We start from the raw sequence: 15199 nt of genomic DNA, 5'->3' as shown, positions 1-15199 counted from the left end.
TTCTGTTTAATGTAATTATGTATGCAACTGAGTTCATCATTTGGTATTTGTTTTGCCCCATTTGTGTGTTATTTCTCTGTTCCATGTGCTTAACATTTTGGGTGACAAACATTTTTAGAATTTTATTTTAGTATCTTAATTTTCCTTTTAAGCTATAATTTTTACACATTTTTAGTGGTTTCTGAGAGGTGACCATATACATCATTGACTTATTTCAGTCCAGTAGAGTTAACATTTACCAGTTCATATAAAGAACATGCATTTACAATAATAGAAATTCATTCACTTCTCTGAATTGTGCAGTTGTGGTCATATATTTCATTTTGACATTCATTAGATATCAAAATTGATTTTTGTTTTAAATAGTTTGTTTTGTAATCAAAGGAAAATGAAACATTTTTTGGTGCTTTATATTCCTCACTGTAGATCAAATTTTCTTTGGCTTTAACTTTGCTTCAACTTGAAGAATCTTGCTTAGTATTACTTCACAGTGTTGTACTACTGGTGACTAGCTTTCTCAGCTTTTGTTTAACATGAACATTCTGTATTTCAAATTCGATTTTCAAGTAGACATATCAACATGATATAGAATTTTGGTGTAATCATTTCTTTTTTCCATTTTTACATACTGCCCTTTACACATACCATAGAAAACTAAGTATAGCATTGTTTGAGAATAGTGTGCAGGCTGAAATAAATCTTCACATGTGTGGTTAAAGGATCTTTCACAAGGGAGCTAAAATCATTCGGTGGAAAAAGAACATTCTCTTCAACAAATGATGTCGGAGACACTGGATATTCATATGCAAACAAATGAAATTAGACCTTTATTATATGCTACAGACAAAAATTAACTCAAATGGATTAAAGACACTGGGCAGAGTATCACATATCTGTAAACCCATCTACTTGGGAAGCTGAGGCAAGAGGATCAGAAGTTTGAGGCCAGCCTATAAAATTTAGTAAGACCACGGATCTCAAAAAGGTTGGGGTGTAGCTCAGCACTCCTTGGGTTCAATCATCAGGACTAGAAAAATAAGCAAAAACACAACACAAACCCAAAAGTAACATAACAAAACAACACCAAAGAATTAAAGATTTGAGGGCAAAACCTAAAAGTATACAACTCCTAGAAGAAAACATAAAAGAAAACTTTCATGATATTGGGTTTGCCATTAAACTTTTGGTTATGACACCAAAAGCACATGCAACAAAAGCAAATACAGATACTACAAACTTAAAACAGTCTTAAGCATCAAAGAACAAAATAAATAGAATGAATAGGCAACATAAAGAATGGAGGATATTTGTAAACAATATATCTGATAAGGAGTTAACAAACAGAATTTATAAATAGATCCTACGACTCAACCATAAACATCAAATAACTCAATTAAAAATGGGCAAAGGACATGAATAGGCATTTCTACAATGATGATATACAAATGGCCAATAAGCATATGGAAAGATGTGTAATATCATTACTCAGAAGGGAAATGCAAATCAAACCACAATGCACAATCATTTCAGATCTACTGGAACTATCCAATAAATACATAAAACCTAGAAAACAACAAGTGTTGTTGAAAACATGGACAAACTGGAATTCTTGTTAACTGTTGGTGGGACTATAAACTGGTACAATCACTATGGAAAAGAAAATGGTGCTTTATTAAAAAAATTAAAAATAGAGCTACCATGTGAACCAATACTCCCACTTCTAGTTATATATCCAAAAACATCAAAACTGGAGTCTCAAATATTTGCATACCCATGTTCATTGCAGGAACGAATAGCCAGAGGTGGAAGCAATTCAAATGTCATTGATAAACCTAGAAGACATTGAGCTAAGTGAAATAAATCCATTATAAAAAGACAAGTCCTATAAAATACAACTTATATGAGGAAATACAGAAAATACAATCATGGTTTCCATATGCTGGAGAAGGCAAAAATAGGAAGTTGTATCAACCATGTGGATGTATCAATTTTGTTACGTGCATTTTACCAGAACGGACATTTTACAAAACTGTCAGAAAAATCACCCAATGATACAGACACAAAACAGCATTGACAAAATACAACAAACATTAATAGTAAAAATTCACAGCAAAGTAGGAATAAAAACTTGCTCAATTTATAAAAAGTATCTACCAACTACTGTAAAGATCATGCTTAAAGTAAAAGGCTTCCCTTTCATATCAGTGACACATAAGTTCATCTGTTGTCATTTTTTTGGTTCAGCATGATACCCAAAATTCTAGCCAGTACAATAAGACCAAAAAAAAAGGATAAAAAAAAGAAGAAAGAGAGAGAAGAAACACAAAAGACACAAAGACATTGGAAATAAGAAATAAACTATCCCTGTTTGCAGATGACCTGATTACCTATGGATAAAGTTACAACGATTCTACAAAAAACAAATCTCACACAATTTGAAAATGACTTTAGCAAGTTCATGAACTACAAATTCAGCACACACAAAAAAATCATTTACTTGTCTAATTATGAGATGTGAAAATAGAAGTTAAAACACAATACTATTGATAATGATTCCAAAGAAAAGGAAATTATTTAGGTACAATCTATCAAATACAAATTATTTAGGTACAATCACATATAGTATACATATGGCAAAATGCTAATGAAAAACATCCCAAAAGATCTAAGTAAGTGGAAAGGCTTATGCACATCAAATGGAAGGAATAACACTGTAAACATGTACACTGCCCCCAAAGGATTCACAGGTATAGTGCAACTATGGCTAAACTCTAGATAAGAATTCTTTGGTAGACACTTTAAGTTCATATTGTATATACTCTTTACCTTTCCACCAACAGTGTATAAAACTTCCATTTTCTTCACATCTTCCACACATTATCTTTTGATAACAGCCATTCAAACAGATGTGGTTGTGATTTTAACTTCCATTTCTACGATTAATGATATTGAACATATTTTATGGAAAGCAATATGGAGATGACTTTAAAAATTAAAGACAGAACTATTATGTGGTCTACCAATACCACTTCTGGGGGTATATACAAAGAAAATGAAATATTATACCTAAGAGATATTTATTCTCAGAATACAATATCTAAGACATAGCTGTATTGTTGATTGCTGCACTCTTTGCAATGATCCACATCAATCTATGTGTCTATCAACAGACAAATGAGCAAAAAATTGTGGTTTTAAAAAAAGTGCTAAACCTCAATATAATAAAGGCCATCTACAACAAACCAATACCAGTATCATACTACATGGCCAAAAATTGAGGGCCTTTATTTTAAAATCAGGCACAAGACAAAGATGTCCTTTATCACGATAGTACTGGAAATACTAGCCAGAGCCATTAGACAAGAAACAGAAATAAAAGGGGTAAAGATAGGAAAAAAAGAAGTTAAATTATCATTGTTTGCAGATGACACTACATAGAAGACCTCCAAAATGCCATTGAAAAACTCTTAGATATAATAAATAAATTCAGTAATGTGGCTGGATACAAAATCAATACTAAAACATCAATAGCATTCCTACACACTAACAAGAAAATCACAGAGAGAGAAATAAGAGAAGCCACACCCTTTACACTAGCAACCAAAAAAATGAAATATTTAGGAAATACTCTCAAGAAAGAATTGAAAGAACTAGAGGGAAAATTATAATATAGTGAAAAAATTGAAGATGATCTCAGAAAATGGAAAGACATCCCTTGCTCATAGACAGAAAGAATAAACATTGTGAAAATGGCCATTTTCCCAAAATTCTCATACAGATTCAATGCAATCCCAATAAAAATACCATCAACATACCTCATAAATCTCAAGTAAAACTCCTAAAATTCATCTGGAGGGAGAAGAGACCTAGAATAGCAAAGACAGTTCTAAGCAACAAAGGCAAGGCAGGAGGCATCACAATCCTTTGACTTGAAGTTATACTACAAAGCAACTGTAGTAAAATCAACATGGTACTGGAATCAAAACAGAGCCGAAGATCAATGGAATAGATTAGAAGATACAACCACAACTACAAACACACTCAACCACTTTTTCTTTAAGGGGCCAAACATGTTCACTGGAAGAATGACTGTCTCTTTAATACATGGTGTTGGAAAAATTTGCTCTCCATATGCCGAAAACTAAAACTAGACCCATGCCTAGTACCATATACTAAATTACAATCTAAATGGATCAGAGATCTGAATATTAAAACAGAAACACTAAATCTATTGGAAGACAAATTGGGTAGAAACCTTGAAGACATAGGGGTAGGAAGAGAATTTATGAACAGGACTCAAACCGCATAGGAAATACTTCCCAGAATCAATAACTGGGATCACCTCTTATTAAAAAGTTCCTGCAAGTCAAAAGAAATTTCCAGCAAAATGAAACAAAAACCCACAAACTGGGAAAAAATTTTAGTGAAGTCTCCCTGAGACAAAGGACTTCTGACTAAAACATATAAAGAATTTTAAAAAATCAGACACCCAAAATTCAGAGATCCAACCCAAAAATGGGCATCTGAGATGAATATACACTTCAGACGAAGAAATACAAATGGCAAATAAATACATGAAAAAATGTTTATCATCATTACTTAATAGAGAAATGCAAATTAAAACCATACTGAGATTCCATCTCACTCCTAAAAGAATGGCCAGGATCAAGAAAACCAGCAACAACAAATGCTGGAGAGGCTGTGGGGAAAAAGGAACTCTCCTGCATTGTTGGTATGAGTGTAGACTAGTGCAACCATTGTGGAGGTCAGTCTGGAGATTTCTCAAAAAGCTGGGATTGGAAGTCCCATTTGTTCCAGCTATCCCACTTCTAAGCATATTTCCAGAAGAACTGAAAGCATCACACCACAGTGATATATGTGCATCCATGTTTATAGCAGCACAATTTGTAATCGCCAGATCTTGGAAACAACCTAAGTGTCCATCAACTGAGGAATGGATAAAAAATGTTGTGGTATTTTTATACAATGGAGTACTACTCAGCTATAAAGAAGGATCACATTGAGAAATTTATAAATGAACGCAGCTTGAGACCATACTCATAAGTAAAATAAATCAAACATGTATGAATGCCAACGTTTCCCTATTGTAAGAAATGATTCAAATATATAAAAGTATGTGGTAATCATGATTCCCTATTATGTGGCTTTGAAGCCTTATTTTCACTCATTAGTTGGAATGATTTTATTCTGGGCTGTTTGATATTATTGCCTGTGATGATATGAACAGCTATTTTGAAGAAAACAAGACATCATAATAGCTAGTGCTGATTTAGTATCATCTTGAAGTCCCACCAAACTGTTGTTCTTCTGTCTCCATTGGATTTATCATGTTGTACCTTACTGGATTTTATTATATGTGATAGGATAAACAAAAATTTTTATAGGCAAAGAGATAATATAAAAACCATTGTTTGTTTTCTGTTAGCTGGTTCTAAATAACCTGTAATACTTTCATCCTCTTGAATGGTTTCACACTGGCTTAATATGTTTGATGCTATAGTATACGAAGTTATTCTCAAATATTTCAAGGAAGGAGACACTATGGTAACTGCTATTAAGTTGGGTTATCTTGGGGTGAAACACTACGTTGCTGAAATTGTTCTGCTTTGACCTTTTTTGTTATATTGTTATGTACTCTTTTATCTCAATCTCCCCTTTTAAAAAAATACTTTTTTAATTAAGCGAAAAAACCAAAATATTAGCAGGATATATTATAGTAACATTTTTGACCTCCTATTAACTTGATTTGAAGCCCTGTATTGCTCCCACCATCTTGTTTTGACTCTGTTCTGCTCTCTTTGATAGCATTAAGTTTGAGAGTTAGGCAACTACTTTGAACGCAGTAAGATTCATATGATGCCCATTCTGGTTTGACTATTATCTTCTTTTGAAGTCCTGTAATGTCTCCAATGTTTACGTTTTATTGGTCTTGTTCTGTACTGTTTTGTTCAATTTTATTATACCTAATGATATAGGCAATTCTTTTTAAGGTAGCAAGAGGCATTATGGTAACCATTGTTGATTACCTTGTATTCTGTTTGTACATAATGTACTATGTCCATTCTTTGCTTTGACTGACTGCTTTGTTTTGCCATAGGTTTTATTTTCTTCCAGAAAAAAAAGTAATAAGAACTATGGGGGTAATAAATCCCAAAATGTGTAAATGTTATTGTAAAAAAAGAGGAAAAGAAAGTGCTCTAAAGGATACAACTGCAAGTGTGTTTAGGTTTTCGTTGGATCATTGAACACAACTGTTTGCAGGCTTACTGTTTGAATGTCTACTTTGTGTGCTTTTAACCCTGTAACTTGAACAACTATTTCTAAGATGACAATATGTAATGTATTAACTAGTGATTTCTTACTGTTTTTTTTTGAAATTCTGTATTACTTGTACCCTTATATTGTTTTTTTTTCCTTTAAATAAAGTTTTTTAAAAAGTTCAAATATATACAGTGGAATACTGTTATGCCTTAAGAAAGGAAATTCTGCTATTTGCAACACTATGAGTGGGTTCAGAAGATATGCCAAGTGAAATAATTCAGACACAGAAAGAAAAATATCACATGATCTCACTCCACTTGATATGTGGAATCAAAAAAAAAGTCATATTAAGAGTAGAAGGGTGGCTGCCAGTGCCTGGCATTGGGAAGGGGATAGAAAGACACTGCCCAAAGGGTGTGAAGTTTCAGTTACATAGGATAAGTTCCTGAGATCTAATGTACAGAACAGTGCCTCTAGCTAATAATACTGGATTGTATACTTGAAATTTGCTAAGAAAATTGACCTTAAATTTCCTTATCACCCAGAAAAACAGTAACTATGTGAGCAAATGCATACACAAGTCAGCTTGATGACAATTATTTCACAATGTATATATATATATGTCAAAGCATCACATTGTACACTGTAAATACGTACAATTTTTATTAGTACTTTTTAGATATATATGATCACATTCATCATAGGGAATTTGTATATTATACCTTGCTTCCTTTTTTCTATTCCTCTCCCCTCAAGTCTTTTCCCTTTTTTTTATTTACAAAAGCTTTGTTTCAATTTTTTTCCTTCTATTCTTTGTCTCTTCCTTTCTTTTTCCCTCCCGTCCCTTGTCCTTTTACTTCTCAGTTCTACCTCAATAAAAATGGAAAGAAAAAAGTATGATGAATGCTAGAAAAGATCAATATGAATACAGAATAACAGTTAATATAGGTAGGGAAGGGAGGCAGATAAAGGAAATTGTGTTTGGTGAGTAGATGCTGTATATATGAAAATATCACAGTGAACCACATTAATATGCTCATTTGATACATTAATCAAAAATAAAATATAATGGAAAAGTTAGTTGATTTTCAAATTATAAAACACTTGATAAAACTTCCTTTCAGATATTTTTGTTTTATTAGTAAATAATGATTTATAAACTTGAGTTTATATAAATTGGATCTTATATAAAAAAGGATGGGAATAGAAAGTCATCTTTGTATAATAAGCATGATTAAAAACTTAATGAGGAAGAATAATCAATGGATACTAAAACTAGTACTAATATGATACTAAAATTGGCATCATATGCATGAGTAACAAGAGAATATAAGCAAATCAAGTTCACCTTTGAGGTTTTTCTTTAATCTGTTTCCAACCTTTACTTGTTCCTGTTACCCTTTTGGGCCTCTAGTCCAATCTGACTGTATCCTTCACTTACCCTTTTGCCTACCAAATAAAACCAAATTAACGTAATCAACTATCTCCATATATGATCTTTGTAACTTGATACTGTGACACAGATGGAACAAGTTAGGGTCAAGTCCCAGATTCAGAAGCCATTCCAGTCCAAGTCCTCCCTTGTTCTCATCCTATTAAATAAGTCTCACCTGCACTATGACACCCAACCAACTATCCAGCAAACTTTTTCTTTTCTATGTCTCTGCTGGACAAACGTTATTTTGAAAGTACATGTGCTTGTAAGCGTCTTGTCCTGGAAATGCACGAATCAAACAGTCATGCACAAAAATAAAAGTGTCTAGGAAATGAAGGGGAGTGTATGATAATTCAGTTTTTGCTAAATGCTTCACTTCATTGTCTACTTTTATAGACGAGTGTAGGACTCAAGAGAAGGAAAGATACTTGCCCAGTGACACACCAGTGCAAAAATGTTAGAAATGGAATCTAAAACTTCTTTTGCCAACGCAAATAAAGTTACCCTAGAAAGATGTCAGAGATTCACAGAATTTGAGGAAGCCTGGAAAAAGTAACTTGAGAACTGGATAGGAACTGAACACAAAGATAGTAATAGTCTGATCAGGATGCTACCCTGATGATAGCAAGCATATAAATCATTTTTTAACTGTGTCAATCACAGAGTTAATTTCAAAATCCAAGGAAAGAACACATACTTGACCAAGAGTAAATTGCATGCCTGTCCCTGTGCAATACCAGGGACAATAATATGGTTTATTGTTTCAATGGGTGTATACAAACATCTGAACATGCCATCCTACAAAGTCTACATTTTGGTTTTCTATTAATATATGAAAACTATCATACACCAAGTGTCTAAAACAACACCCATTTTTAGCCTCCTACTTACAGTTGATCAGAAGTACCGGCATGGCTGTTCTAGGTTCTGGCAAGATGGAAATTAAGGTTATGGTAGGGCTACATTTCTTTCTGGGCCCTGAGGGAAATAAACTACTACATTGTCAGCTCCTCTCCCTACAGCCGGAGGTCAGAGGTCCTGGTTTCTTTGCTCACTATCAGCTGGAGGCCTCATTTAGCTCACAGAGGCTATCCATGGGTTGTTTTTTTTCCCAAGGCTTCAAAGTAAAATTCATCTACCAGAATGTGGAGGCCATGAACACATGCCAGCAGAAACCTGAGGTAGGTGACAGACTCTGTATCCAAGCTGCCTGTGGACATATGGTGAAAGCACCCTATCCCACAGAAAGGCCACCTAGCTCTACAGATCCCAAGTGGGATCAAATGGAAGAATAATCACCCAGAAAAGCAGGAATCACAGCCCAGACTTAAATGACACAGGGCTAGGACAATCTCCTGCCACAAAGACAAGAGATTCTCCCAGTCTTGCTTGAGAAGAGTCAGGAACCAGATTGGCTCTTAGAAAGATTCCTTATAGTGAGGACAAGAAGCAGGGGAGGGCCAAGGCCCTACATTACAACTTCCAGTCAGAGCTTTCTCTTCCCAGAATATGCGTATCACCCAGGATCCCAAGAAGTTCTGGACACTGACTTTGTCCTTCATTGAGCCCTTTCTACAAGGTAACACTGCCTTTGATCTTGCATATTTTTTCTGCCCCAGAAGCTCCTATCTCCATTCTTGTCCACATGTTCAGATTAACATGCTTCTAAAGAAGTCAGAGTCTAGGCCTAACTTCAGCCTCTGTGGGAGAGTTTTAACTTCTAGGACAGGTCTCAGAAGTTCAAGCCAGGGGGGCTGGGGATTTAGCTCAGCGGCATAAGCACCTGCCTTGCAAGCAGGCAGTTGTGAGTTCGATCCCTGGTACCGATAAAAAGGAAAAAGACAAAAAAAAAAAAAAAAAAAAAAGTTCAAGCCAGGTCCCTGTTTATGGTCCTAGCCAAAGGCTGTCTAGCTCTGCATGGAGCTTTATCTTACTTTCCTAATCAGTAGCAACAAAAGCTCCTCTTTCAACCCTGCAGGAAGAGGCCATTTTGAGGCCTTCTTCACTTTCTATAAAACCCTGTCTCTGTGATGAAGCCCAGTCCTGTGGGAATAGAGCACTGTGAGGGTTTCCTAGAGGGAAAGGTTCTTGTGCTGCGTTTCTAAAGATAGGGAGGAGTTGTGTGTAAGAGCGTAGCCCTTTGCAGGAAATGTGGCTAGAGGTACATTTTGTTTCTCACAGGGACTTTGACACCTGGCTCACAAATGTTTTTAGTCTTACTCCTGCCTCTACCCAGGAGTTATTTCACTTGCCACATGGACAATACAACCAATACCCCTTGACTCTCCCCTTTAACTCTCCACTCTCTGAACCTTGTCATCACCTGGAATTCTGCTTCTTCTGTCTTCTTAAATGCAACTGCCTGAGCACAGCCTCTTTACACCTTCCTTCATTATACTACTTCTCTCAGTGTTGACTAGTCATTTCAGAATATGCTGCAGTATATCTATCACATGTGAGTTACTTATGTGATATTTATTGAATAAACCATACTATTTCTTGGATCTCATTAAAACTTATGTTCACTGATCCCTTTTTTGGTCCCCAATTCATTAACTGGATTTATCCACATTTTTACCTGTTGAATGCTGCTCTGCCCTTCAGGCTAGAGCCAATGTCAGCTCCCACTGAATGTGTTGCTCTCTCCCTGAACATATAAAAAAAGGTATGCACATCTAATTCACTTTGCGGTTTCAATGTTTATTTCTGATACCAAAACTTGACAACACAAGAGGAAAAAAAGTAACAGAGAGTAATAGCAAATATGTTTATTTTGCATGCCACTATCAGTCAACAGGATGTGGCTCTCTACATAGCTGTTATTTAGAAGAAATCTGAGGCTTTAACCTCACTCAGGGAAAGGACTATTGCAACATCTGTGAATATAAGAAAAAGTAAAAATTCAATGATATATATTATCAAATAGTAAGGAATATAAATACCAAACAGTGCTTTCCTATACTTCCTTCATATCCCCACCACAGGTTTCCAATATAATTCCTAGCTCATGAACATAAATGCAACCCCATCAATCCTATACCCCCCAAACTTCCCAATTCAAAGTGATATACCTATCCAATGCTTCACTCGACCCAGAAGAAACCAATGGCACTGAAGTTGGCAGTGGATGTACCACCAGGACCAATAATAGGACCAGCGAAGGTCTGAGGAATTGTGGAGTGGCCATTCTGGTTGTATCTAGGCCAGAAGGTAAATGGGATTCTGGACCAGGGATCATCAAAATCTCCTTCCTCATCCCAAGTCAGCAGCTCAAACTCGATGTCATCCCAGCTCCAAGGCCCAGACACAGCCTCATCTCCAATGCCCATGCGGGTTCTTGCTTCAGCCCGGGCTTCAGCCTCAGCCGAAGCAGCATCCATAGCATCCAAAGCCTCCTGTGCAGCCTCCATGAACTGTGCAGTCCAGACACGAGGGTCTTTCCTCTGAACCTGAGATGAGAAATAAAAACCAAAAACCTATTTAGAGGCCATTATGATGTTAAGTAGATAAACCAGAAACAGAAAGATATACACTTGCATGATCTCACTTATATGTGGAATCCAAAAAATGTCAAACTCATAGTAGAGCAGAATGGTGGTTGCCAGGGCCTGTGATGGGGTAGGATGGTTAGGGGCCCCAAGGTTTCAATTAGATAGAATGAATAAGCTTACAGATCTATGTACTGGACGATGACTATAGTTAATGATTACGTACTGCATATTTGAAAATCCCAGGGAGGTAGCTTTAAATGTTTTACCACCAAAAAATAAGTATGTAAGGTAAGTATGACAGTTACTTAGCTTGATTTAACCATTCCATAATATATACACATTATCAAAACGTATTGCACTCCATAAATATGTATACTTCTTTTGAATTAAAAATAAATGAAAAATAAAAAAAACTCAGGGCATATGCTATAAATTATGTACTTTTTTTTGTACTTTAGTAAAGCCTGGAAACAACAAAAATATTTAAAAATTTGAAAAAAAAATAAAAATCCCACAATAGGATTAGTTAATACTTACCAAGTACTAATACATATCAAGCACTTTATTTAATGTCACTGCATACCACAACAACAATATATCTAGGATATTGTTCCTTTTCTGTACCTTTCCCAGCTACTATCAGTTATGGAGCAGTTTCATTACCTCTGCAATGAACCTTAACACTTTCATCTTGCTAGTCTCATGGTAGGAACGGAGGCCCCAGAGGAACTCATACTCAGGAGGGTGACTGTTGGGCACTCGTCTGTATTCCAGGTATCTAAAACAGCAAAAATGTATGTGTTACCTACCCAGGCAGAATGGTAGTCCATACACTGATGCACAATAATTCAAGGTTTTGAAACTTCTAATTTCAGGTAGCAATTCTCTTGACTCCAAACTCCTAACCACAATTGGGGTACTTATTCAGACTTCTGAATTTCTGTGTCAGTGTTTCTACCCCAGGCAATCATTCAGAGCTGCAAGGGAGGCTTGTGTTAGGACACAGAAAGGACAACACTAATCTCACTCCCTCTAACAAGTCTCTAGCTCCAGATTCTTATAATAATGTCAATGAGTCACAGGTCCACTGCCATGATTACACTGCAGTATAAAAGCCTCTACCTGGCCCAGCCTTGCAAATATCTGCCGTGAAGATAGTGGGCAGACTTTAACTGATTGTAAGATAGCTATAAAATATAAAAACTCAGGCTAACGGCCTATTTGCAGTAAGCACCCTTGAGTACAAATGTGTTTTTGTGAGCCTATGAACAGGGGTATTTTAAGAAATAAGCTTCAGAAGGGCTTTCTGAGCAGACTAAAATACAGAATGATGAGGACCAGAAAAAGTTCCTTAGGTATCACTTACTTCTGCTTTACAAACTCGTAAGTAAGAAGTTTCCTCAGATCTCCAAGGAGAGGATGTCTCACCCTGATGATAGTAATCAAAAAAGAAAGAGAGAGAAATAGAGAGAGAGAGAGAGAGAGAGAGAGAGAGATATGCTATGATTTTGTCTGAAGAAAAGCAGAGAGCTTTCCAGCACAAGATCAGAGATGAAAAAAGAGGCAGAGTTCAGGACGACTTCCCCATCCACCCAGGTCACAACCCGAGGCTCTGGACTGCCCCAAACCAAACCCCCAGACCATGAAGTTAAGGCAGTCCTGGAACCATTCTCTGTTGTCAAAGGATGATTCAAACAGATAAGAGATGCCCGATCATACCCAGGACGCAGTCCCATCTTGCGTAGTGCCTCCCAGAGGACAGCTGCAAAGGGAAGCAGGAGGAGACAAGGCATGGAAAATGAGCATGGAATAAGGTTATGGCCAACCCCTAGCTATAAGTCCAGTCACTCACCCTCACTGGCACGATTGCCATTCATGAAGATGACACCCAGTATCACTAAGAGGAGACCCAGCTTGGGTATGTCTTTGGTCCTAAAGGAGAATTAAAATAATATATTTTTAGCAGCCATTTGTATGAGATACCACAGCCAGCTTACCCATATAACTTCCCAATACTTCTCAGCCAGGGGGAGAATTATACCCTGGCTCTTCCCATGAACCACTGTGTAAAAATGAACTCTGGACCCTGACCTATTTGAAACTCCCAGGGTGGGGGATGGGAGAATGGACTTTCCCATCTTACGTTGCCAGTATGCCAGCCAGGGATTCAGGGGTACTGATGAGAATGTATAGGTGTTCTTCCTTGTCAATTTCTTTCAGTTGTATCCCAAATTTCTATAGGAACCAAAAAAAAAATAAGACAAAAACATTATGAGATTTAGCATAAACAGTACCTATAAGCAGTCACTCACTTCCCTGTGAGTCTTACTCTAAACTTCCAGTAAAAATTTCACAAATCTTTAAAAATCAAGACTTTATCATTCTTGTCCCTCAGGGCTACCTTCTCACCTTCTCCAAGACAAAAGATGCACGTTCAATGATTTCTGGATAAACATCAGTGTATTCTCGGATAATATCCCTCAGCATTTCTGTAAGAGAGAGGAGGGAAGACCTGGATTGAATGTGGGTGATTTCCTGGCCACTTGGCAAACCTGGTTGAGGATAACAAGTGAAGGTCCTCAAGCATGGGATAGGAAGAATCAGCTATTGAAGCAAAGTGCCAGAATGATAAGGGACACAGTACAGGCAAAAGTATGCCCACAGAAAACAGGGAAAGGCAAGGCAGAGTTTGGGGAAGGGATAATAGTTGCCTACCTGAGCGCCTGATGGGCACCTTTGTGTAGTCTTTAAGCATCAGGTACTTGACTAACTTATTTGCCTGGGAGAGAAGGAACTCATTTAAATTATAAGATATTTGCAGAAAATGCAGTTTATTACAAATATAAGGACAACAAAAGAGAAAGAGAAAGAGAAACAAGAGTGAGAGAAGTAACTGAGGAGGTATAGCTCTTACTCTTTCCTGAAGAAGGGCCACATCTCGGGGCTGTGAGGCACTCATGTTCTGTGAGGCATGTGAGTTGGGGGAGGGTTCGAGGTTAGGTGAGGGCCGCAGGTTCTGCCAGTCAGGTAGAATTGGCCAATCTGCAGGGATCCGGTCAGGTGGAAGTGGCCAGTCAGTGGGAAGTGGCCAATCAGGTGGCAGTGGCCAGTCAGGAGGTAATGGCCAATCAGAAGGGCCTTGCCAGTCTGGAGGGCCCTGCCAGCCTGGTGTGTTCTGCCATCCAGGTTGAGTATGCCATCCAGGTGGATTCTGCCAAGCCATTGGGTTTGGCCAGACAACTGGGCCAGGCCAAACAAAAGTATGTGGCCATATAACTGGGCCAGGCCAAACAATGGGGCTTGGCCATATCACTGGATTCTGCCATGCAACTAGGTTCTGCCAGGATGATGGAGACTGACTAGCTGGGGGGTTCTGACGTGTTGGTGGAGTCTGCCCAGCTGTCTGGTTTTGCCAGCCAGAGGGGTTCTGCCAAGCCAATGGGGTCTGCCAGAGCACATTAGGGGGTACACCAGGTGGGTTTTGAGTGGTCACTGGAACTGGTGCAGACCTCCAGGTCCCAGCAGCCAACGGGGCCCGCATCTGATCACCACAGATGTTCTCTTCCACATTCAAGTTATTAATCTGGAACATCAGACAAAAGAAACATCCCGGTCGCTAGTTGGTTCTGTCTTCACCCTCACTACTCCAAGAAGCTCCTCTAAACCCTTACCTGTAGTGACAGCCTGATACACTAGCCAATGTTCACCCGTCACAAGTTTATCTTTCACTGTCTTCTAGGCAGAAATTTCATCTCCAAACCAAGCCAAAAGAAACCCAAGGGTGGGGGCTTGTGACTTCTCTTCTTCCTACGTCCACTAGTGGCTCTAATTATATCACCCTGAACAAATCACTCAAGTCACTTCATCTTTCTGAGACTTAAGTTTCCCTCTCTGTAAAACTGAGACTATGATCCCTAGCAAGTAAGATTTAGAAACATGACATTTGTGAGCATGCCTAGTTTAAGACCTAACACATGGTAGCTGCTACCAA

At 37.5% G+C, this 15199-nt stretch overlaps 1 protein-coding gene across 8 annotated transcripts in view; it reads right to left on the bottom strand.

Annotated features, from left to right (window-relative positions):
• Positions 1-10396: 10396 nt before the first annotated feature.
• Positions 10397-15199, bottom strand: part of LOC100732618 (melanoma-associated antigen D1) — a 119400-nt gene continuing 114597 nt past the window's right edge. For 6 of the 8 annotated variants that reach the window (XM_003461975.5, XM_063245863.1, XM_013159020.3 and 3 more), the window contains 9 exons: positions 14123-14791; positions 13924-13987; positions 13618-13697; positions 13352-13443; positions 13061-13140; positions 12928-12970; positions 12575-12637; positions 11872-11986; positions 10397-11166 (listed from right to left, as the gene is read on the bottom strand). In XM_003461975.5, the coding sequence (XP_003462023.2) occupies positions 10801-11166; positions 11872-11986; positions 12575-12637; positions 12928-12970; positions 13061-13140; positions 13352-13443; positions 13618-13697; positions 13924-13987; positions 14123-14791 (1572 nt within the window). In that variant the 3' untranslated portion in view covers positions 10397-10800. The remainder of the gene's footprint in view (positions 11167-11871; positions 11987-12574; positions 12638-12927; positions 12971-13060; positions 13141-13351; positions 13444-13617; positions 13698-13923; positions 13988-14122; positions 14792-15199) is intronic. The other 2 variants (XM_004999939.4, XM_013159034.3) reach the window with 2 other exon arrangements.

Source organism: Cavia porcellus, unplaced genomic scaffold, assembly GCF_034190915.1.
Source record: "Cavia porcellus strain 051 isolate PalLab524CR breed Dunkin Hartley unplaced genomic scaffold, mCavPor4.1 scaffold_3, whole genome shotgun sequence".
Classification (NCBI taxonomy): Eukaryota; Metazoa; Chordata; class Mammalia; order Rodentia; family Caviidae; genus Cavia; species Cavia porcellus.
The sequence above is the reverse complement of the archived record's forward strand: the minus strand, read 5'-3'. Positions and strand labels throughout refer to the sequence as shown.